This window comes from Phalacrocorax carbo, chromosome Z (assembly GCF_963921805.1).
Source record: "Phalacrocorax carbo chromosome Z, bPhaCar2.1, whole genome shotgun sequence".
In the NCBI taxonomy this organism is placed as follows: Eukaryota; Metazoa; Chordata; class Aves; order Suliformes; family Phalacrocoracidae; genus Phalacrocorax; species Phalacrocorax carbo.
The window spans coordinates 77,217,918-77,241,555 of record NC_087548.1 but is presented as its reverse complement, the minus strand read 5'-3'; the positions used below and the strand labels follow the sequence as shown (position 1 = coordinate 77,241,555).

Here is a 23,638-nt window from a genome sequence, read left to right as displayed (position 1 = left end):
TTAGCAGGCAGGGGAAGACGAGGCTGTTGGGGTGCCGTTGGGAGGCCCAGGGACTGGCAGCCACGGCAAGAAGCTGCGAGCAGCCCGCAAAGTCCACTGGCAGGAGCCTTAGCCGTCACAGCAGCCTTTTCAGCAGGAGAGCTGTCAGCAACGGGTGGCGGGGGCGAGGAGTGCCTTTGCAAAGGGGAACGTGCCAAATAAAGGCCACTGCTGCCTGTGTCCAGCCAGAGCGACCATGCTGCGCAGTGTTTCTCTGCGGCCGAGGGCACAGGAGGGTTTGCGGACAAAGGGGCCTGGCCCTGCCAGCCAGCCGTGACAGGCCACGCGACCACAGGAGTGGACAAGCAAAGAGCAACTGAGGTCGCCTAGCTGGACTTCTGCAAGGCCATTGCCACGGTCCCCCTCAAAATGCTCACCTCTACATTGGACTGGATTGGAATGGATGGGAGGGGATGGACTAGTAGATGGATAAGGAACTGGTGGAACGGCCGCCTCCAAAGAGTTACAGTCAACGGCTCAAGGCCCACATGGACATCAGTAAGGAGTGGTGGGGTGTCCCTCAAGGGTCCATCCTGGGACCAAGACTGTGGAGTATCACAGGATCACAGACTGCTAGGGGTTGGAAGGGACCTCTGGAGATCATCTTGTCCAACCCCCCTGCTTGAGCAGGCACACCTAGAGCAGGGGGCACAGGACTGCGTGCAGGCGGGTTTGGAAGATATCCAGAGAAGCGTTGGGGCAGAAGAGGCAGCAAGAGCTGCCCGGCTGTGCAAGTCCGAGGCCCCGGCTGAAGGCTTGGGTGCATCAGCCACTCTCCCAGTTTTGTCTCACCGGGAAGATCTTCCTTAAGGACACAGCTAGTGGCATTGAGTGCGAGTTTGCAGGTGGCACCGAGCAGAGTGCTTGGAATTTGGAGTTTATTTTTGACAGTAGAGTCCAGCTCCCGCGGCACCCGAGGGGGTGAGATTCCCGTCTTGTTGCCTGCTGCCGGTGCTCTTACCTTGCAGAGCGTGCATCTCTCCCGGGGCAATGCCGGGACCGGCTGCTCTGTGAGGCTGCCCAGTGCGCTGGCGCCTGCACGCCCCTGCGGCCTGCTTTTCTGGATGGCTCCTTGCTGGCCTGTCTAGGGGGAGCTGTAGCCTTCTGGGGCCTCCTTGATGTTGTGGTGTTGGGGCTTGCGCTGACGGCACCTTTGCTCCTTGCTGGGGGGACGGCCTCCCCTTGCCCTCTGCCTGCAGGCCTTTCTCCAGGCGCTGCTGTTAGCGTATCTCTTGCTCGCGGAGCTGTGCTCAGGGTCCCCAGGGGATAGTGGGGCCCCCGGGGGTTGAGGGGAGCGTTTGGGAAGGCGACAGTCATGGCTAGTGAAGTCTTGCGGGACGGGGAGCGCGCCTGGGAGGATTTATTGGCAAGGCGCGTCGTGCCTTTGCAGCAGCCCGTGCGCCATGTGCTGTTGCGGTCCTCCTCTGTGGGTGCTGGTGTGGTGAAAGAGGTCCGCCCCAGTGGCCCTAGGGGATAGGAGGGGCTGAGCATCGTCTCGTGACCCAAAGCTCCGGGTTTGTTCCCGCTGTGGCCCTCCTTAGCGGGACTTAGCGGGCCCTCCCCAGCCCTCTTGTACAAGAGTGCGCAAAGCCCCCGCAGCATGAATGCGCGTTCCTTCCCGCCTTGCCAGAGTTTGTCTGCGGGCAGGCGAGGGGGGCCGAGGTGAGCTACGCAGGGGGATGTCAGCCTCCGGGGCCCTGCCCGGCGCGGCTGCCCTGCCCGTGCTGGGGCCAAGCGTGGGTGGGCCTGCGAGGTGGCGCGTCCCCGCAGCCCTGTGTGACACGGTGCAGCGTCACAGTGGGACACCCGCCTCATGGCAACAGCTTCCTCTGCCCGCCGTGGCCCCAGCCACACTCCCCAGCGAGGCCTGGGCAGTGCCAGGGCTGCTCTGTCCCGCGCTCTGCTCCGCAGGAGCTGCCCTGCTGCCAGGAGGAGGCGAGGGGAGGCTGTGGGAGAGCGCTGGAGCCGCCGCTTGGGGAAGTGGGAGCAGGAGGAAGAGGAGGCGGCGAGCGAGGAGCAGAGGGGTTCTGTAGCAGGAGCAGGACCTCCTCCCCAGCTGGTGCAGCGCAGGGGGGCCAGGATGATCAAGTACCTGCTCTTTAGCCCCTTGGGGCCCGAGAAGCTTCCAACCCTCAAGGAGCTCACCACCAGCGGTAAGGCCCTGGGGAGCCCTTGCAGCAGTGCTGTCGGAGGCACGATGAATTGGAGACGAGCTGCGGAAACCCTGGGGCTGGGGCTGGGGTCTTCTGGAAGGGAGTGGCGGCTGCAAGGAGAGCCCTGCCTGCTGCCGCCTTGGGGCTTGGGGCTGGCTTTGGCAGGCCAGGCCTTTTGCCGCGACCCGTGGGAAAGGGTGGGATCCCCTTCCCCAGAACAGTCGCGGGGCCTGCCTTTCCTCCCGAGGCCCGTCCTGCCCACGCACAGGGCGGGCCCGCTTCTTGGAGGCTGGCAGCGGTCAGGAACGGAGCTGGGCAGCCCCGGTGCTGCGAGTGTTTGCTCAGGGCGAGGCGGGCCTTCAGTTCACTCTGCTGTCGCCTCCGTGGGTAGGGGGCCGCTGGATGGTTGAGCGTTGCTGACTCAGAGCGTGGCGTGCCTTTCCTTTGCTTTCCAGAAATCTGCAGAGTCTGGGCTGCCGCATCTAAGTATATCCGTAGACAGCTCTTGCAGAAGAGGGTGAGCCTTGCCTCCTGCTCGTGGCCCGCCCTGGCCCCCTGCACCTCTGCAGCGGGCAGGGCATGAAGCACCGTCCCCAGGGCCACGCGAGCCCTGCGGCAGCCTTCCCGACCCTGCGTGCGCAGCACCGCCAACGCTGCCTCTTCTTGCTTGCGTTTTCAGGCGGTGCACATCGGAGTTGGGACATTTGCAGTTGTCCCAGCACAGGCCACGGTGGGAGAGGACAAGGTTTTGCCTGTTGAGAGACCCGTGTTCCGGCCGTGCAGGTTTCTGAAGAAATTTTACAAGCTCAGGTGTGCCAAGACCAAAATTCCAGGTAAGAGGAGGGATGCTTGCCCTGCACAGTCCTTGCGTTTGCTGACACCTGTGGAGATGTGGCCGAAGCTGAGAGGGAAGCGCTGTCCGGCAGAGCGTTGCCCGTGGGCCGGGCGCTGATGGCACCTGGTCTGGGAGCCGGCTGAACTGCGGTGGGCGTGACTTGGTTGCTTTGCGCTTGCTTCCTAGACGAGACGCTATCCGTCCCGCTGGACTTTGAGCAGATCGCCGCGGACATCCACTTCCGCCGAGAAATCGTCGAGCAGTGCATCCACGAGACCCTGCTTTTCTTCGCTGGGGCCCTGCGAGACAACAAGGAGGTGGAATTCTCCTTCAAGGGCATTGGCATCCTCGCTGTGCGAAGAAAAGCCGTCAGCATGACCTTCTTCGATGACTGCCTGCTGGAGCTGGACGCCACCGGGAACATGCTGGCAGCTCTTCTGGAGGTGAGCTCGTCGTTTTGCCAGGGCTCCTCCTCGTGTCTCTTTGGCAATGCTGTCACAGCTCTCCCCAGCTGCTTTCTCTTGGCTGCCGTCACCTGCCTCGCCGCCTGGCCTAGGCACGCTCTCGAGGAGCTAGGCCAAGCCTCGGTAGCGCCTCGGCCCCTTTGAGGGAGGGGTTAATGGCATCGAGGGAGAAGGCGGCGCACGGCTTTCGGAGAGGCAGCCTTTGTGTCTTTGAGCAGAGAGCCCGTTTGCCACCTTGGTGAGCAACCGGCACGCGTCCTGGGCGCCTGCTGAGCTGTCCCTGTCCTGTCCCCTTGCAGGACTCCAAGATGAGGGGTATCGTGGCCTTCCCGGGCAAAAACGATTTTACGCGGCTCAGCCGAGACGGGGTCATCACGCTGCCAAGGTGAGCGGCATGGCTTCTGCAGCCCCTGGCAGGTCGAGGGAGCAGCTGCTCGGTTCCTGCTACCGGGGCACCGCCCTCTTGCCGAGGCTCCTCTCCTGCCACACGTAGGCAAGACCAGCTCTTTCCCAGCAGAGCTGCCCGGTCCGCCCGCCGCCGGCTCGTGCTTGGCTCGGAGAGCGCAGACGAAGCGGCCAGTCCGCTCTCAATGTGCCCCGAGAGAGTGAGAGGGGCGGGAGGGTCTGCGCGGGCAGCAAGGCGGGCTTGTGCTGGGATCATCAGCTTGCCGGCAGGAAGGCGAGGGAAGCCCGGCAGAGGCCGCTGGAGACCGTGGGGCCCCTGAGGTCGCACAGAGAGTTGCATCCCCCAGGGGCTTGGCAGTGGCTCCCCACGATGCCAGCCAGCAGCTTCCTGGCGTCAGCCCCCAAGGGAGCACGGTGCCCTCTTGCCCACCCGGTGCCTTCTTGTTCCCAGGCTTGCAGCTGAGACCCCACACCGAGCATCAGCGCCTGCAGTTTCTCTGAAGCCCCAGAGAGAGCCGGCGCCTTGGGGCGGGGGTGCCCGCAGAGGTAGTGTCCCAGCCGAGTGCTGGCAGGGGGCTGTGGGTGCTCCTGTCTGGCCCGCAGGGTCCCAGAGACGCTCGCTCTTGTGCTCTTCTCTTGCCTCCCGCTTGCAGTGAGCGTGCTGGATCCCGTGTTCCTGGCTTGCCGCAGGGTTTCTCTAGCCAGGCAGCTGGCGAAGGCTGGCGAGCAGGCTCAAGCCGCCAAAGCTGACCAAGCCAGGTGAGCCTCCTGGAGGAGCGGTGTGGCTGGGGCTGCAGGGGCACCCCATGGCCCTGGTGGTGGGCAAGTGAGATGTTTCCCTGGGCCGCAGTGGGGTTGCCTGCGCCGATGCCGAAAGGCCCCGGAGGCGACGTCCGTCTGGGCACGGGGTCCTCTTGCCGAACCGCCTCGTGGTGCCGGAGCCAGGGGGGAGCAGGCTGCGAGCCTGGCCCCGAGCAACTGGCTCAGAGTGGGCTCCCACGGCCTCAGCCTGCCGTGCCTCTTTAGGTCCCTGCCAGTGATCCGGCAGAAGCCACAGGAGGAGCCGAAGCAGCCCAGACCTCCAGCTCAGCCGCGGTTGCAGCTCCCCCCCTGTGTTCCGCAGCCCTCCAGAACGGTACGTCCTAGGGATTTGCCAGCCCTGTGTCACGTTTCGGGCTCTGGGCCGGGGCAGAAGAGGCAGCAAGAGCTGCCCAGCCCCCCTGCCCTCGTGGCCAGCCCAAGAACACTAACGCTGCACGTGTCATGTGTGCGGGGCCGCCAGGGAACGAGGTCCCTCCACGCTGAGAGGGAAGAGAAACGGCTCCGGCTGCTGATGGCATCCAAGCGCCGAGAGGTGGAAGCGGAGGTGCGGCACCAGTACCCTCTTGACAGAGCGGGGCGCAACATGGAGCGAGGCCAGGTACGGCGTGCACTTCAGAGCCCCCAGGAAGAGGGCACTTGCCCTCCCCGCTGCCTGGGAGGGGAGCAGGGAGGCTCTGGCGGCAGGGCCACGGCAGCGGAGCTGTGGCAACTGGCCAGGCAGGGGCCTTCTGTCTGCCCGCTGCCCTGCACGTTGCCCCGCGGGAGGAGCTGTCCCGAGGGCCCCAGGCCAAAGCGCGCAGCTGGCTGTGGCACGGGCAGTCTGTTGAGTGCCTGCGCCTCCCTGCGGGGGGTCCGCACCGCTGCCTGGAAGGCTACGCCAAGGCTGTGCAAGTGACACGCCTCGGCTGAAGCCTTGGGAGCAGCCCCAGCTCTCGGTGGCAGTGCCTCAGGAGAGTCTCTTCTGCCTTTGCAGAGCCCCTGTCGCCATCTCTTTGAGGATCCCCATTGCCCTGCCCACCTCCTGAGGAGGGCCTACGCCGAGAGGCTGGTCAGGGAGAGGCCAAAGCCCTGCAAGGCAGAGGGCATCAGAGCGGCGGGCAGGGCCGCCCCTCCCGGGGAGAGCACGGCAAGAGTAAGTGTGTGGCGGCTCCCGCAGAGGCCAGGGAAAGCTTTAGGCGGCCCCGAGCCCTGGAGGTGTGCAGGCTTCCCTAGGCCACGCAGCTTGGCGTCCTCCAGCTCCTCGTGCTGCAGGAGTGACCGGGCCACCTGTGGGGGCCAAGCTATGGCCAGACCCAGGCCAATCTCCGACGCTTGTCCCCAGGGCAAGGCCGTGGGTACAAAAGGCAAGGGGGGCCCCGCGTGCGTCCGCATGTGCACGTGCAGGCACGGGGTGCTGGCAGAGGCAGGCAGCATCCCAGCCAAAGCACAGGAGAACCCTGTGCGCAGGGTGCCCCCGTCCTGCCTTGCCCGTCCGTCCACTGACGGCACTGCTGGCGAAGGAGGCTCTTTCCCTGATGGCCCTTGTGGGCTAGGAGCCGGCTCCGGGGTCCAGCCTCGAACCAGGCGCCCCGTCCGTTCCCGTTCATGCAGGTGGCTGCGCGCCCGCTGGGCGCTCCGGACAGCGTTGCAACAGGGGACCTGCGTTCCCAGGGGGCTGAGGACGATAAGCTGGCTCAGCTGCTGGGCTCTGCCTTCCCAAAGGCGGCGGCCTGTGCTTGCCCTTCCCGCGCAGCGCCTCCCGGGCACCCGGCCCTCAGCTGCGATGCTCGCTCCGTGCCGGCACTCGGCCCTGCCCGGCTTCACCCCCGGCTCATCTGCACTCTTCTCGCTGCAGATCGTTTGGGCCACGAGGGCCCAGGAGCCGCCACACAGAGCGGCGGGGGCTGGCCTGGGCAGCACCTCCAAGAACTACTGGCCTGAGCCAGGCTTTGCGAGCCCTTCCGCCCGACCACGGGACTGAGGCGCTTTCTTCTGTGTCCTTTAGCAGGCAGGGGAAGACGAGGCTGTTGGGGTGCCGTTGGGAGGCCCAGGGACTGGCAGCCACGGCAAGAAGCTGCGAGCAGCCCGCAAAGTCCACTGGCAGGAGCCTTAGCCGTCACAGCAGCCTTTTCAGCAGGAGAGCTGTCAGCAACGGGTGGCGGGGGCGAGGAGTGCCTTTGCAAAGGGGAACGTGCCAAATAAAGGCCACTGCTGCCTGTGTCCAGCCAGAGCGACCATGCTGCGCAGTGTTTCTCTGCGGCCGAGGGCACAGGAGGGTTTGCGGACAAAGGGGCCTGGCCCTGCCAGCCAGCCGTGACAGGCCACGCGACCACAGGAGTGGACAAGCAAAGAGCAACTGAGGTCGCCTAGCTGGACTTCTGCAAGGCCATTGCCACGGTCCCCCTCAAAATGCTCACCTCTACATTGGACTGGATTGGAATGGATGGGATTGGAATGGATGGGATTGGAATGGATGGGAGGGGATGGACTAGTAGATGGATAAGGAACTGGTGGAACGGCCGCCTCCAAAGAGTTACAGTCAACGGCTCAAGGCCCACATGGACATCAGTAAGGAGTGGTGGGGTGTCCCTCAAGGGTCCATCCTGGGACCAAGACTGTGGAGTATCACAGGATCACAGACTGCTAGGGGTTGGAAGGGACCTCTGGAGATCATCTTGTCCAACCCCCCTGCTTGAGCAGGCACACCTAGAGCAGGGGGCACAGGACTGCGTGCAGGCAGGTTTGGAAGATATCCAGAGAAGCGTTGGGGCAGAAGAGGCAGCAAGAGCTGCCCGGCTGTGCAAGTCCGAGGCCCCGGCTGAAGGCTTGGGTGCATCAGCCACTCTCCCAGTTTTGTCTCACCGGGAAGATCTTCCTTAAGGACACAGCTAGTGGCATTGAGTGCGAGTTTGCAGGTGGCACCGAGCAGAGTGCTTGGAATTTGGAGTTTATTTTTGACAGTAGAGTCCAGCTCCCGCGGCACCCGAGGGGGTGAGATTCCCGTCTTGTTGCCTGCTGCCGGTGCTCTTCCCTTGCAGAGCGTGCATCTCTCCCGGGGCAATGCCGGGACCGGCTGCTCTGTGAGGCTGCCCAGTGCGCTGGCGCCTGCACGCCCCTGCGGCCTGCTTTTCTGGATGGCTCCTTGCTGGCCTGTCTAGGGGGAGCTGTAGCCTTCTGGGGCCTCCTTGATGTTGTGGTGTTGGGGCTTGCGCTGACGGCACCTTTGCTCCTTGCTGGGGGGACGGCCTCCCCTTGCCCTCTGCCTGCAGGCCTTTCTCCAGGCGCTGCTGTTAGCGTATCTCTTGCTCGCGGAGCTGTGCTCAGGGTCCCCAGGGGATAGTGGGGCCCCCGGGGGTTGAGGGGAGCGTTTGGGAAGGCGACAGTCATGGCTAGTGAAGTCTTGCGGGACGGGGAGCGCACCTGGGAGGATTTATTGGCAAGGCGCGTCGTGCCTTTGCAGCAGCCCGTGCGCCATGTGCTGTTGCGGTCCTCCTCTGTGGGTGCTGGTGTGGTGAAAGAGGTCCGCCCCAGTGGCCCTAGGGGATAGGAGGGGCTGAGCATCGTCTCGTGACCCAAAGCTCCGGGTTTGTTCCCGCTGTGGCCCTCCTTAGCGGGACTTAGCGGGCCCTCCCCAGCCCTCTTGTACAAGAGTGCGCAAAGCCCCCGCAGCATGAATGCGCGTTCCTTCCCGCCTTGCCAGAGTTTGTCTGCGGGCAGGCGAGGGGGGCCGAGGTGAGCTACGCAGGGGGATGTCAGCCTCCGGGGCCCTGCCCGGCGCGGCTGCCCTGCCCGTGCTGGGGCCAAGCGTGGGTGGGCCTGCGAGGTGGCGCGTCCCCGCAGCCCTGTGTGACACGGTGCAGCGTCACAGTGGGACACCCGCCTCATGGCAACAGCTTCCTCTGCCCGCCGTGGCCCCAGCCACACTCCCCAGCGAGGCCTGGGCAGTGCCAGGGCTGCTCTGTCCCGTGCTCTGCTCCGCAGGAGCTGCCCTGCTGCCAGGAGGAGGCGAGGGGAGGCTGTGGGAGAGCGCTGGAGCCGCCGCTTGGGGAAGTGGGAGCAGGAGGAAGAGGAGGCGGCGAGCGAGGAGCAGAGGGGTTCTGTAGCAGGAGCAGGACCTCCTCCCCAGCTGGTGCAGCGCAGGGGGGCCAGGATGATCAAGTACCTGCTCTTTAGCCCCTTGGGGCCCGAGAAGCTTCCAACCCTCAAGGAGCTCACCACCAGCGGTAAGGCCCTGGGGAGCCCTTGCAGCAGTGCTGTCGGAGGCACGATGAATTGGAGACGAGCTGCGGAAACCCTGGGGCTGGGGCTGGGGCTGGGGCTGGGGCTGGGGCTGGGGTCTTCTGGAAGGGAGTGGCGGCTGCAAGGAGAGCCCTGCCTGCTGCCGCCTTGGGGCTTGGGGCTGGCTTTGGCAGGCCAGGCCTTTTGCCGCGACCCGTGGGAAAGGGTGGGATCCCCTTCCCCAGAACAGTCGCGGGGCCTGCCTTTCCTCCCGAGGCCCGTCCTGCCCACGCACAGGGCGGGCCCGCTTCTTGGAGGCTGGCAGCGGTCAGGAACGGAGCTGGGCAGCCCCGGTGCTGCGAGTGTTTGCTCAGGGCGAGGCGGGCCTTCAGTTCACTCCGCTGTCGCCTCCGTGGGTAGGGGGCCGCTGGATGGTTGAGCGTTGCTGACTCAGAGCGTGGCGTGCCTTTCCTTTGCTTTCCAGAAATCTGCAGAGTCTGGGCTGCCGCATCTAAGTATATCCGTAGACAGCTCTTGCAGAAGAGGGTGAGCCTTGCCTCCTGCTCGTGGCCCGCCCTGGCCCCCTGCACCTCTGCAGCGGGCAGGGCATGAAGCACCGTCCCCAGGGCCACGCGAGCCCTGCGGCAGCCTTCCCGACCCTGCGTGCGCAGCACCGCCAACGCTGCCTCTTCTTGCTTGCGTTTTCAGGCGGTGCACATCGGAGTTGGGACATTTGCAGTTGTCCCAGCACAGGCCACGGTGGGAGAGGACAAGGTTTTGCCTGTTGAGAGACCCGTGTTCCGGCCGTGCAGGTTTCTGAAGAAATTTTACAAGCTCAGGTGTGCCAAGACCAAAATTCCAGGTAAGAGGAGGGATGCTTGCCCTGCACAGTCCTTGCGTTTGCTGACACCTGTGGAGATGTGGCCGAAGCTGAGAGGGAAGCGCTGTCCGGCAGAGCGTTGCCCGTGGGCCGGGCGCTGATGGCACCTGGTCTGGGAGCCGGCTGAACTGCGGTGGGCGTGACTTGGTTGCTTTGCGCTTGCTTCCTAGACGAGACGCTATCCGTCCCGCTGGACTTTGAGCAGATCGCCGCGGACATCCACTTCCGCCGAGAAATCGTCGAGCAGTGCATCCACGAGACCCTGCTTTTCTTCGCTGGGGCCCTGCGAGACAACAAGGAGGTGGAATTCTCCTTCAAGGGCATTGGCATCCTCGCTGTGCGAAGAAAAGCCGTCAGCATGACCTTCTTCGATGACTGCCTGCTGGAGCTGGATGCCACCGGGAACATGCTGGCAGCTCTTCTGGAGGTGAGCTCGTCGTTTTGCCAGGGCTCCTCCTCGTGTCTCTTTGGCAATGCTGTCACAGCTCTCCCCAGCTGCTTTCTCTTGGCTGCCGTCACCTGCCTCGCCGCCTGGCCTAGGCACGCTCTCGAGGAGCTAGGCCAAGCCTCGGTAGCGCCTCGGCCCCTTTGAGGGAGGGGTTAATGGCATTGAGGGAGAAGGCGGCGCACGGCTTTCGGAGAGGCAGCCTTTGTGTCTTTGAGCAGAGAGCCCGTTTGCCACCTTGGTGAGCAACCGGCACGCGTCCTGGGCGCCTGCTGAGCTGTCCCTGTCCTGTCCCCTTGCAGGACTCCAAGATGAGGGGTATCGTGGCCTTCCCGGGCAAAAACGATTTTACGCGGCTCAGCCGAGACGGGGTCATCACGCTGCCAAGGTGAGCGGCATGGCTTCTGCAGCCCCTGGCAGGTCGAGGGAGCAGCTGCTCGGTTCCTGCTACCGGGGCACCGCCCTCTTGCCGAGGCTCCTCTCCTGCCACACGTAGGCAAGACCAGCTCTTTCCCAGCAGAGCTGCCCGGTCCGCCCGCCGCCGGCTCGTGCTTGGCTCGGAGAGCGCAGACGAAGCGGCCAGTCCGCTCTCAATGTGCCCCGAGAGAGTGAGAGGGGCGGGAGGGTCTGCGCGGGCAGCAAGGCGGGCTTGTGCTGGGATCATCAGCTTGCCGGCAGGAAGGCGAGGGAAGCCCGGCAGAGGCCGCTGGAGACCGTGGGGCCCCTGAGGTCGCACAGAGAGTTGCATCCCCCAGGGGCTTGGCAGTGGCTCCCCACGATGCCAGCCAGCAGCTTCCTGGCGTCAGCCCCCAAGGGAGCACGGTGCCCTCTTGCCCACCCGGTGCCTTCTTGTTCCCAGGCTTGCAGCTGAGACCCCACACCGAGCATCAGCGCCTGCAGTTTCTCTGAAGCCCCAGAGAGAGCCGGCGCCTTGGGGCGGGGGTGCCCGCAGAGGTAGTGTCCCAGCCGAGTGCTGGCAGGGGGCTGTGGGTGCTCCTGTCTGGCCCGCAGGGTCCCAGAGACGCTCGCTCTTGTGCTCTTCTCTTGCCTCCCGCTTGCAGTGAGCGTGCTGGATCCCGTGTTCCTGGCTTGCCGCAGGGTTTCTCTAGCCAGGCAGCTGGCGAAGGCTGGCGAGCAGGCTCAAGCCGCCAAAGCTGACCAAGCCAGGTGAGCCTCCTGGAGGAGCGGTGTGGCTGGGGCCGCAGGGGCACCCCATGGCCCTGGTGGTGGGCAAGTGAGATGTTTCCCTGGGCCGCAGTGGGGTTGCCTGCGCCGATGCCGAAAGGCCCCGGAGGCGACGTCCGTCTGGGCACGGGGTCCTCTTGCCGAACCGCCTCGTGGTGCCGGAGCCAGGGGGGAGCAGGCTGCGAGCCCGGCCCCGAGCAACTGGCTCAGAGTGGGCTCCCACGGCCTCAGCCTGCCGTGCCTCTTTAGGTCCCTGCCAGTGATCCGGCAGAAGCCACAGGAGGAGCCGAAGCAGCCCAGACCTCCAGCTCAGCCGCGGTTGCAGCTCCCCCCCTGTGTTCCGCAGCCCTCCAGAACGGTACGTCCTAGGGATTTGCCAGCCCTGTGTCACGTTTCGGGCTCTGGGCCGGGGCAGAAGAGGCAGCAAGAGCTGCCCAGCCCCCCTGCCCTCGTGGCCAGCCCAAGAACACTAACGCTGCATGTGTCATGTGTGCGGGGCCGCCAGGGAACGAGGTCCCTCCACGCTGAGAGGGAAGAGAAACGGCTCCGGCTGCTGATGGCATCCAAGCGCCGAGAGGTGGAAGCGGAGGTGCGGCACCAGTACCCTCTTGACAGAGCGGGGCGCAACATGGAGCGAGGCCAGGTACGGCGTGCACTTCAGAGCCCCCAGGAAGAGGGCACTTGCCCTCCCCGCTGCCTGGGAGGGGAGCAGGGAGGCTCTGGCGGCAGGGCCACGGCAGCGGAGCTGTGGCAACTGGCCAGGCAGGGGCCTTCTGTCTGCCCGCTGCCCTGCACGTTGCCCCGCGGGAGGAGCTGTCCCGAGGGCCCCAGGCCAAAGCGCGCAGCTGGCTGTGGCACGGGCAGTCTGTTGAGTGCCTGCGCCTCCCTGCGGGGGGTCCGCACCGCTGCCTGGAAGGCTACGCCAAGGCTGTGCAAGTGACACGCCTCGGCTGAAGCCTTGGGAGCAGCCCCAGCTCTCGGTGGCAGTGCCTCAGGAGAGTCTCTTCTGCCTTTGCAGAGCCCCTGTCGCCATCTCTTTGAGGATCCCCATTGCCCTGCCCACCTCCTGAGGAGGGCCTACGCCGAGAGGCTGGTCAGGGAGAGGCCAAAGCCCTGCAAGGCAGAGGGCATCAGAGCGGCGGGCAGGGCCGCCCCTCCCGGGGAGAGCACGGCAAGAGTAAGTGTGTGGCGGCTCCCGCAGAGGCCAGGGAAAGCTTTAGGCGGCCCCGAGCCCTGGAGGTGTGCAGGCTTCCCTAGGCCACGCAGCTTGGCGTCCTCCAGCTCCTCGTGCTGCAGGAGTGACCGGGCCACCTGTGGGGGCCAAGCTATGGCCAGACCCAGGCCAATCTCCGACGCTTGTCCCCAGGGCAAGGCCGTGGGTACAAAAGGCAAGGGGGGCCCCGCGTGCGTCCGCATGTGCACGTGCAGGCACGGGGTGCTGGCAGAGGCAGGCAGCATCCCAGCCAAAGCACAGGAGAACCCTGTGCGCAGGGTGCCCCCGTCCTGCCTTGCCCGTCCGTCCACTGACGGCACTGCTGGCGAAGGAGGCTCTTTCCCTGATGGCCCTTGTGGGCTAGGAGCCGGCTCCGGGGTCCAGCCTCGAACCAGGCGCCCCGTCCGTTCCCGTTCATGCAGGTGGCTGCGCGCCCGCTGGGCGCTCCGGACAGCGTTGCAACAGGGGACCTGCGTTCCCAGGGGGCTGAGGACGATAAGCTGGCTCAGCTGCTGGGCTCTGCCTTCCCAAAGGCGGCGGCCTGTGCTTGCCCTTCCCGCGCAGCGCCTCCCGGGCACCCGGCCCTCAGCTGCGATGCTCGCTCCGTGCCGGCACTCGGCCCTGCCCGGCTTCACCCCCGGCTCATCTGCACTCTTCTCGCTGCAGATCGTTTGGGCCACGAGGGCCCAGGAGCCGCCACACAGAGCGGCGGGGGCTGGCCTGGGCAGCACCTCCAAGAACTACTGGCCTGAGCCAGGCTTTGCGAGCCCTTCCGCCCGACCACGGGACTGAGGCGCTTTCTTCTGTGTCCTTTAGCAGGCAGGGGAAGACGAGGCTGTTGGGGTGCCGTTGGGAGGCCCAGGGACTGGCAGCCACGGCAAGAAGCTGCGAGCAGCCCGCAAAGTCCACTGGCAGGAGCCTTAGCCGTCACAGCAGCCTTTTCAGCAGGAGAGCTGTCAGCAACGGGTGGCGGGGGCGAGGAGTGCCTTTGCAAAGGGGAACGTGCCAAATAAAGGCCACTGCTGCCTGCGTCCAGCCAGAGCGACCATGCTGCGCAGTGTTTCTCTGCGGCCGAGGGCACAGGAGGGTTTGCGGACAAAGGGGCCTGGCCCTGCCAGCCAGCCGTGACAGGCCACGCGACCACAGGAGTGGACAAGCAAAGAGCAACTGAGGTCGCCTAGCTGGACTTCTGCAAGGCCATTGCCACGGTCCCCCTCAAAATGCTCACCTCTACATTGGACTGGATTGGAATGGATGGGATTGGAATGGATGGGAGGGGATGGACTAGTAGATGGATAAGGAACTGGTGGAACGGCCGCCTCCAAAGAGTTACAGTCAACGGCTCAAGGCCCACATGGGCATCAGTAAGGAGTGGTGGGGTGTCCCTCAAGGGTCCATCCTGGGACCAAGACTGTGGAGTATCACAGGATCACAGACTGCTAGGGGTTGGAAGGGACCTCTGGAGATCATCTTGTCCAACCCCCCTGCTTGAGCAGGCACACCTAGAGCAGGGGGCACAGGACTGCGTGCAGGCGGGTTTGGAAGATATCCAGAGAAGCGTTGGGGCAGAAGAGGCAGCAAGAGCTGCCCGGCTGTGCAAGTCCGAGGCCCCGGCTGAAGGCTTGGGTGCATCAGCCACTCTCCCAGTTTTGTCTCACCGGGAAGATCTTCCTTCAGGACACAGCTAGTGGCATTGAGTGCGAGTTTGCAGGTGGCACCGAGCAGAGTGCTTGGAATTTGGAGTTTATTTTTGACAGTAGAGTCCAGCTCCCGCGGCACCCGAGGGGGTGAGATTCCCGTCTTGTTGCCTGCTGCTGGTGCTCTTCCCTTGCAGAGCGTGCATCTCTCCCGGGGCAATGCCGGGGCCGGCAGCTCTGTGAGGCTGCCCAGTGCGCTGGCGCCTGCACGCCCCTGCGGCCTGCTTTTCTGGATGGCTCCTTGCTGGCCTGTCTGGGGGGAGCTGTAGCCTTCTGGGGCCTCCTTGATGTTGTGGTGTTGGGGCTTGCGCTGACAGCACCTTTGCTCCTTGCTGAGGGGACGGCCTCCTCTTGCCCCTAAAGCCCCTAAAGGCAGACCCGGCTCATCCTGAATGCGGAAGCGCATAGCTGGATGTCACTTTCTCTGGGACTATGGAGCCTGAGACTGACATAAAAGAACCATGCAAAAGACAGATTACGGTCAACCTCTGACTAGCATCAATACTGATGTTCATCTCAAAATGAAAAGGGCTAATTGAATTTGTTTGAAAAGTACGGAATTACTCAACTTTGGGGTGACATGGGTGACTACATCTGTCAGAGCCACCTCAAGGCCTCGTGGAAGTGTTAGTTCTCCCGCAAAGAGGTCCCACGCTGTGTAACACTGCAGCAGCACTGGAAGACCCAGGCTAAGGTTCTTCCACCCAAACTTAAGCATTTACTTGGATTTTCCTGAATATTTTGATGCTGCAACAAAGTCCCCTTTTTCCTCCAGATGAAGCCTATTTCTGAGGGAACTAGTGTGTTTTCGATCACAAGGAGCACTGGTGAAAAATACCTGGTCTGTTCCAGCACGACGTTGAAGTTCTGAAGTGAAACATTGGTGCTGGTGGATGGGCGAAGCATGAGAGTCTTTGCCCTCAAATACGTGCCTTCTTATGAGAGCCAGCAGAAGGAACAAGGAAGGGCAGTATCACTGCAAAGCTACGCTTTGGAGTGTGCTGCCGTTCACCTCTTTTCCTGCCTGTGGCGTTTTCCTGGGGCAAGGGCGAGGGCTACCGCTCGAGATGCTCCCTTGCTCCCATTCTGCATCTCACCTGTGTGAGGCTCTTCGCCAGCGGAGCTCCTCTCCAGCATGCTGGGAGCACTTGCTTGCCACCCAGGGTCTTGGGGGGTGGGTGAATCGTGTCTGCAGGTGGCTCAGCCCCATCTAACAGGGTGACCACGGGGGCTCACAGCAGCCCACTTTATCAGCTAAGCCGACACAGGGTCAGCTGCCAGGAGCGCGCGGCAGGACAGCGAATGCCGGTTCAGTTACTGTGCCTGCTGCTTGCTGCAAATAGGTCTCAAGGCTACAGATTTTCCAGTGTATCCCATAGGCTAACCTTCTCTGTGTTTGGAATTACCTGTGGTAGGGATTTCGGAGAAACACCCAAAACAAAAAGATGACGTGCTAAATGCCATTACTTTTTTCCTTCTCTCTTTGGCTGCTGCTAGTAATTTCTTCCTGCTCTCCAACAAAAGGATCACCCAAAGTGCAAACCGAATGCGTCTGAAAAGAGTTTACAAAGTTTTAAAGGGCAACACATATATGTATTTTCTTTCTGGCTCTGGGGTTTTTGTTTGTTTATTTGATTGGTTTGGTTTTGTTGGTTTTTTCCATTCATTTTAAACATACCTGCAAGGTCCATATGTATTCTCAGGGTTCGTCGGAACGGTGCTTCTGGTATTACCTCCTTCTCCTACCCCTAATTTGCTGTACCTTCCCCTTCCCTCCCTCCTTTTGTAATACTCATTTTTACATTAATGCACAGGCCTTTTTTCCCTCTGATTAAACGAACTCGAATCGGACTTCACGTTTCCCCTGACTCTACGTCAGCAAACTGTACATTTTTCACTAATGCGTTAGGCAGAAATTGTGTTAGGCATGATGAGTGTTTTCCTCTACTTGCTTGAGAAACGCCCGGTCAACCTTTCACCCATTGCTCCTCTATAAGAATCACCCTGGCGCTTTTCCAGAACCTGTTCCCCACCGTCACTGGACAGTTCCCTGAAGTCCACTGGACACTGAAAAGCAGATATATGATTGCCTTTTCAAAGTGTATTTCAAATGTTTTGTCAAAGAAATAATTTGAACAGCACTAAAATATGGGGACTATTTTTAAATGCCCAGCATCTGTGGTAAAAATACTCTCTTTTTGGATTGTTCTACAGCGCAGGAGGTTTCCGAGGACAGGCTCATAGTGATGTTTCTGTGGCTGTCAACTTTTTCACTCCTTTCCCCATATTCTTTCTGTGCAACACCTGCCTTTCTCTTTGTTTTCACTTTTGTTTTGAATAAGCAACATCGTGAAGGATCGCACTGAATAGGGGAGTGCAAGGACTTTCAATAATTTCATGCTCAACCCCACCTCCTCCAACCAAAACCCTTAATCAAAGGCTCTGGGAGCCAACGGGCCTGACCCTCCAAGTCTTGCGTTGTTTCTTGCAGGAAATGGACATTCTCAGTCACGGTTTGTTTCACGCAGATAACACCGGCACTTAACTTTTGGTATGGATTGAAAATTTCCTTTCACCAAACCGCTCTGCTTAACTATTCTGGTGTCTTTCATTGCAAGTATAGCTTCACTTTTCCTGAAAGCTTGGTAATACGAATTAACAGTGCTCAGATTTTTTTTCCCATTTCCATTTCTTGGTTGGTTTTTTTTTTTTTATTTTAAGATGGAAGTATCACCAAAACAATTAAAACAATAAAAACCAAATTTCTGCTCTATTGTTAGGGAAAAGCTCCCTTTCCCCCACAGTAATGCTACACAGGGCATACAAAGAAAACAAGACACCTCTTCTGACAGCGGACAGCAGCCGGGGGAAGGAAAGGCGGGGGGCGCCAGGAGACCCGACAGGAGCCGGCAGCCCGCGGGACAGCGGCTGAGGGGACCCGGGCGGGGCCGGGAGCAACGGCGGGAGATTTGAAGTAACCGACGCCAGCCCTCAGTCGCCGAGGCGAGCAGCTCCGGGGCCGGCAGGGTCCGCAGCCAAGCCTCCAGCGCGGTGTGCGGGGGGGTCCCGGAGCGGGGGAAGGCGGGGGCCGCCGGGAGACCCGACAGGAGCCCGCAGCCCGCGGGACAGCGGCTGAGGGGACCCGGGCGGGGCCGGGGCCGGGACCGGGACCTACGGCGGCCGAGCCGCGCCCCCAGGGCCCCTGGAGAGCGTTGCCGACCAGGGCGGACAAACAGGGCGCGGCAGCTCTTCCGGCTCGACCAGGGAGCGATGGGACCCACCCCGCAGAAGGCCATGGCCTCTCTGAGCGCTGCACCCACCACGACTGACGCACCTTTGCAGGCAGAGCTCCCAAGGGAACAGGCCGCTACCCCGGTGTCGGTGTCGGGCTGCAGCAGGGCGTGCCCTTCTCGTGCCGGTACCGGACACACTTCCCCTTTCAGGCAGACAGCACACGTGATGCAGAGGATTCCCTCTCCTCTCTCTACCTGGCTGAACCCGGTGACTTAAGGGATAGGGGGCAACAGCAAAAAGCTCCTGCCCCAGGGCAGCAGGTGCATCTCCTCCGTCACCGCCCCACCTTCCCGGGTGCCCGTGCATAATAGGTACGAGGCTCTGCGAGTGGAACCGGACAATGGTGCATCTAGCTTGGAGGTGTCGCCAAGGTTAAGCCTGCCTATGCCCTACATCAAAACCGCTTCCATAAAGTAAAAAAGGCTGACCCTTGTCATAAGAGACTCTCTTCTGCGGGGAAGAGAAGGTCTGATATGCCAACCTGATCTGCTTCTTAGGGGAGTCTGCTGCCCCCCTGGGGCCCGGGTTAAGGACTATGACTTCATACCCTGGTACAGCCCTTGGGTTATTAGCCATTATTGCTTTTTCATGTAGCCTTTGTTGCACTCTTGCTCACCTCAGTAGAACACAGCTGTGGCTTTCCACAGAAACCACCAGAGGATGTGTTTCTGCACAGAAGGAGGTATGGGGTGCAACTATACCGAGGTCATAGTGAGCAGAAAAGGCTGGCAGGAGAGCAGAGCCCCAAGACATGAGGGCAGAAGGTGAGGAGTGGATGAGGCCAGGCCTGGGCTACTGAGCGATGTGGCACAGGCAGGGCCTGGCGACCTCCCCACAGCAGAAAAGGGCTGAACAGCTGTACCCTCTCCACCAGACCCCATGGACCTCGGGCTGCAGCAGAGTCATGAGGGGAGGGTGTGCACAGCACCAGGAAAAAGAGAACGCATCACAGGTGGCAACAGCAATGCCAGCTGCGCTGCTTGTAATGGGGGACTAAGACTTCTCCTGCAGTTTTCATAGCTCAATTTTCTTCTTTCAAACTTAGGCTACTGACAAGTGCCTCCAAGTCCCCTTGGGGCAAGCACATGTCCCAGCTGCTGGACCAGCCCTGCTTTCGCTGGCTTCGGAGGCACCCTAATGCTGCAGGCGGCATGGCCTCTTCTGGGCTGAAGAGGCCTGGGAGCCACTGGCCTTTCTCTTTGGGGGGCGTCAAGAGGAACGCCAACTTCGAGGCGCTGCCGGAGGATTGGCGAGCGCGGGTGAAAAGGAGGAAAACCGCGTCGAGCACATGAGGCACGCCGTGCTCTTTTTTCTTTCCGTTCCTCACTTGAGCGGTGCCTGCCCCAAACGGGAGCGAAGGGGCTGCTGCTGCAGCCCTGGGCAGAGGGACCTGCCACTGCTGCTGCCTCACCCAGCTCCTCCTGGGGCCGCTCCTGCTCAGCAGGGACGGGCTCAGATCGGGGGCAGCTGGGAACCCCGTGGAGGGCAGCCTGGGTTGGTCCTCATCATCAGAGCTTGCAGGGCTGCTGGAGGAGGCCAGGCTGGAGCTGGGAGTCTTTTGCTGGGAGCTGCCGGAGCTGGAGCAGCTGGAGCTGGGAGCTGGAGGCGCTGGAGCTGCTGGAGCTGGAGCTGGCTGCAGGGCTGTTGTCCTCCTCCCCAACAGCATGGAGCGCAGCAGCCTCTGTGAGAATCTATGAGATTCACCCTGGTGCTTTTTCAGAACCTCTTCCGGTGCCGTGGCTGCAGCAGGATTTCCTGTGAGAGGAGCCGCTGCCAACATGGGCCTGGGGCTCTGGAGAGTCCTTGGCCGATGGTGAAGCATGGGATCAGGGAAAGGCACCAGGAGAAGGGGAGAAAGCATCACCAGAGAGACTCTGTCAGCGAAAAAGGAATTTATTTCCTTTTATTTCAGTTATTGGCAGCTGGAGCCCTGCTAGTGCTGCCGGCGGGGTGGCCTCTTGCAGGGCTGGGGAGAGTCCTGGGGGCTGGGAGCCCTCCTCTTTCGGGGGTGCCAGGGCTGCCCACGTGAGCGATCCCTGCCCTGACCAGGAGCAGAGGGGCTGCGGCTGCAGCCCTGGGCAGAGGGACCTGCCACCGCCACCTCCTCACCCAGCTCTTCCTGGGGCTGCTCCCGCTCGGGAGAGATGAGCACAGATCGGGGGCAGCTGGGACCCCCACGGTGGGCAGCCTCCAGTGAGCCGCGCTGGTCCTCATCATCAGAGCTTGCAGGGCTGCTGGAGGAGAAGGCCAGGCTGGAGTCAGGAGACTTCTGCTGGGAGCTGGAGCTGCTGGAGCTGCTGGAGCTGGAGCTGCCGGAGCTGGAGCTGCTGGAGCTGGAGCTGGCCACAGGGCTGTTGTCCTCCTCCCTGGCAGCATGGCAGCGCAGCAGCCTCTGGGCCTCCTCCCTGCACTGGCACACAATGATGCTGATGACGCCGTGGATCACCTGTGCTGTGTATTCCTCGAGGCAGTCTTGTAGCCTCTGGACCATGGCCTCCCCATTTGGACCATAGACGCACAGGGCGTGCAGGATGGTGCTCTCTGCATTCCTTGCCAGCCACCATCGGGACCCATATATTGCCTGCAGCTCCCGGCGCAGCCAGGGCAGCACAGGATCAAGGAGACGCTCTTGTCTTTGAAAAAGCTGGGCCCAGACCTCGGGCAGGAGGCCACCCACGGCCTCTGGCCCTGCAGCCCCCTGCTCAGCAGCGGACACTGTCAACTGTGGAGATGATGGAGGGGATGCCACAGGGAGACTGGGGCTGTTTTCCCTCTCTGACCCTGCAGCCCCCTGCTCAGCAGGGGACAGTGTCAACTGTGGAGATGATGGAGGGGATGCCACACGGAGATGGGGACTGTTTTCCGCTGGGTGGCCGGGAGCTCCTCCTGCTGGACTGCTGGCACGTGGCAACTCTTCTGTGTGGACGACACACTGCAGATAGTCGTCTTCTGCCTGCACAGAAAACCTGATACTCTCTATCGGTCTTCTGCAGAGGGGGCACTCTGGTTTCCTCTCTGTCCAGCGCAGGATGCAGCCCAGGCAGAATTGGTGGTGACAAGGTATGGCATAAGCAATGTCATCTCGAGCATCACGGCAGATGGGGCAGCTCCACGCTGCCTCTGTGGCCATGTCCGTGCTCCGCAGGGGGCTGGGGAGAGCTGAGGATGAGCTGCTGCTACGCCTTGCTGGCACTGGCGCTGCCAAAGGTTGTCGCACACTGCAAAAGGGAGAGCGGCCATAGTCACTGGCTGTCCCGCAGAGGGCAGGAAGAAACGTCCAGGCTCCTCGAGAAGGACTCCCTCCTGGCTCCCTGAGCCCCACGGCCACCCTGGGGGGATGTTTCCCTACACAGCTCACCTCTGGTGTTTCTAGCGTGTTCCACGGTGCCCGGCTGCCTGAAGCAGGCAGGGCTGGGGAAACACAGGGTATGGCTCCGGGACGGGCACCGAGAGCTGCCAACGGCAGCCCCCAAAGCACCACCCAGCACCAGGAGAAGCCTCGCTCCACCCTCCAGGCCTCGCAGGCACGCTCGGCAGGAGTCCAGGCACGAGCCAGGCTGGGGCAGGCCCCGCCGGCGCCCAGATATAAGCAGCGAGGGACGTGAGGTCACAGTCCATTGCTCGCTGATGTCAGAATCCACTGCCAGGTGACGGCACCCTGCCCCACACGGCGACGTCACAATGGGCCGTCCACCCCCGCAGCACTACTGCCTCTGCATGCACATCTGGGGCCATGGCAGCACCACTTTCCCCTCCCTCTCCTCACCTGCGCATTCCTTTCGCCATTGGTGTTTCGTGGCAGTCCCCAAGGCCTTGGCTGTGTCTTCTCTTCAGACCCTTCAGATGCCCTTGTACTTCACATTCTCCAGGCCAGCCTCCTACCCAAATAAACAACTCAGCCCTAAGCACTGTTTTTCCCCATTGGTCCCACTTGGCTCCATCGAGTCCCAGGTTTGCACAGCATGCTTTAGGCAACGTCAAACTTAAATGATGTTACAGCGATAGTTGCCCTGGTGCCCTTCTCCTTGCAAGACTCCGCGTCCCTGCGTGTCTCTAGTGCTCCCCTCCAGTCAATCTGTGCGTTTGAGCCATCTCTCGGGCAACTCCCCTTCACCAATGGTGAAATCCAGCCATTCCTCACAGTGCTGTTTCAATCTTTCACAGCCTTCTTGCAACACCATGTGCAGCCATTTCAGATGTTCAGCAACCAGCCAGCCTGCATCCTGGTTATTGGTCTGCAGCCATAAATCCTTTCACTCAGATCTCGTTGCTGGAACATAAAGGAGTGCTCCTATCCTTAACGCTCAGGGGAAGAAAAGTGGGTATCAGGGAAAAGTAGAGAATACAAATGGATCAGATTAGATGGGATGGACTAGTAGATGGATAAGGAACTGGTGGAACGGCCGCCTCCAAAGAGTTACAGTCAACGGCTCAAGGCCCACATGGACATCAGTAAGGAGTGGTGGGGTGTCCCTCAAGGGTCCATCCTGGGACCAAGACTGTGGAGTATCACAGGATCACAGACTGCTAGGGGTTGGAAGGGACCTCTGGAGATCATCTTGTCCAACCCCCCTGCTTGAGCAGGCACACCTAGAGCAGGGGGCACAGGACTGCGTGCAGGCGGGTTTGGAAGATATCCAGAGAAGCGTTGGGGCAGAAGAGGCAGCAAGAGCTGCCCGGCTGTGCAAGTCCGAGGCCCCGGCTGAAGGCTTGGGTGCATCAGCCACTCTCCCAGTTTCGTCTCACCGGGAAGATCTTCCTTAAGGACACAGCTAGTGGCATTGAGTGTGAGTTTGCAGGTGGCACCGAGCAGAGTGCTTGGAATTTGGAGTTTATTTTTGACAGTAGAGTCCAGCTCCCGCGGCACCCGAGGGGGTGAGATTCCCGTCTTGTTGCCTGCTGCCGGTGCTCTTCCCTTGCAGAGCGTGCATCTCTCCCGGGGCAATGCTGGGACCGGCTGCTCTGTGAGGCTGCCCAGTGCGCTGGCGCCTGCACGCCCCTGCGGCCTGCTTTTCTGGATGGCTCCTTGCTGGCCTGTCTGGGGGGAGCTGTAGCCTTCTGGGGCCTCCTTGACGTTGTGGTGTTGGGGCTTGCGCTGACGGCACCTTTGCTCCTTGCTGAGGGGACGGCCTCCTCTTGCCCTCTGCCTGCAGGCCTTTCTCCAGGCGCTGCTGTTAGCGTATCTCTTGCTCGCGGAGCTGTGCTCAGGGTCCCCTGGAGGTAGTCCCCTTTCAGCGGGACTCTAACCCACAACTGGAAAACATGCTTTGCAAAATTATTTTTCTCTTAGGTTTGACCAAACCCAGTACGAAAAGCACTGGTACTTTAAACCAAATTATAAGTACAGTTTCCCGTTAAATAAACTTTCCCATCCGGCACAGGCAGACTTTTGGCTGCTCTGTGGGGCACTCACACCAGCAAGTGCTGAATTCCTTTACATTGCTGGGCTTAAGCCCAGCATCGGGACTGGAACCCCGACCTTTGTCTGCCACTCCAGGCGTCCCCGTAGCAACATGCAAACAAGCCTTCCCTTACGTGCCTTTGTAGCCCAACCCTGCATAGGTTTCGCTGCACCTTACAGGCAAGCAACCTCTACCTTTAATATTCCTTTAAATGCATTAAGCAAAGAATGCCTTTACCTTCGCAGGGGTCCTTGCTCAGAGGCCTTCGATCTGGGGATCGGAGGTTCTCCCCAAGAATCCCTCGGAAGTGGCAGGAGGTCCTGTGATCCCGTGGATCCATCGAGGTTCAGCAGCAGAGTCCCACCTGGGTCACAAAATCTGTCACCAAAATTGGGAATAAAGCTCCTTAACACCAATGCAGTATTAAGGAGCAGGCGTTCTTTATTACAGCGCCAGATGCACTGGGGATAATTCTTCATGGCGTGCATGCCACAAGCCAAGATAGCCAGAGCTTATACTGCTCAGTTATATACATATGCATTAGATTTCCTGGAACTAGTTATCATACCTGCCTCTTAATCACCCATGTGTTTTAAGTCCCTGAGGA

The 23,638-nt window shown here is 61.5% G+C and overlaps 1 protein-coding gene across 1 annotated transcript; it reads left to right on the top strand.

The window, feature by feature from the left end:
- The first annotated feature begins 464 nt into the window (after positions 1-464).
- Positions 465-3,880, top strand: LOC135310683 (uncharacterized). The gene is made up of 6 exons (XM_064439561.1): positions 465-547; positions 1,951-2,192; positions 2,461-2,579; positions 2,872-3,025; positions 3,214-3,470; positions 3,791-3,880. The coding sequence occupies exons 1-6, from the start codon at positions 465-467 to the stop codon at positions 3,878-3,880; spliced, it is 945 nt and encodes a 314-aa protein (XP_064295631.1).
- The last annotated feature ends 19,758 nt before the right edge of the window (positions 3,881-23,638 follow it).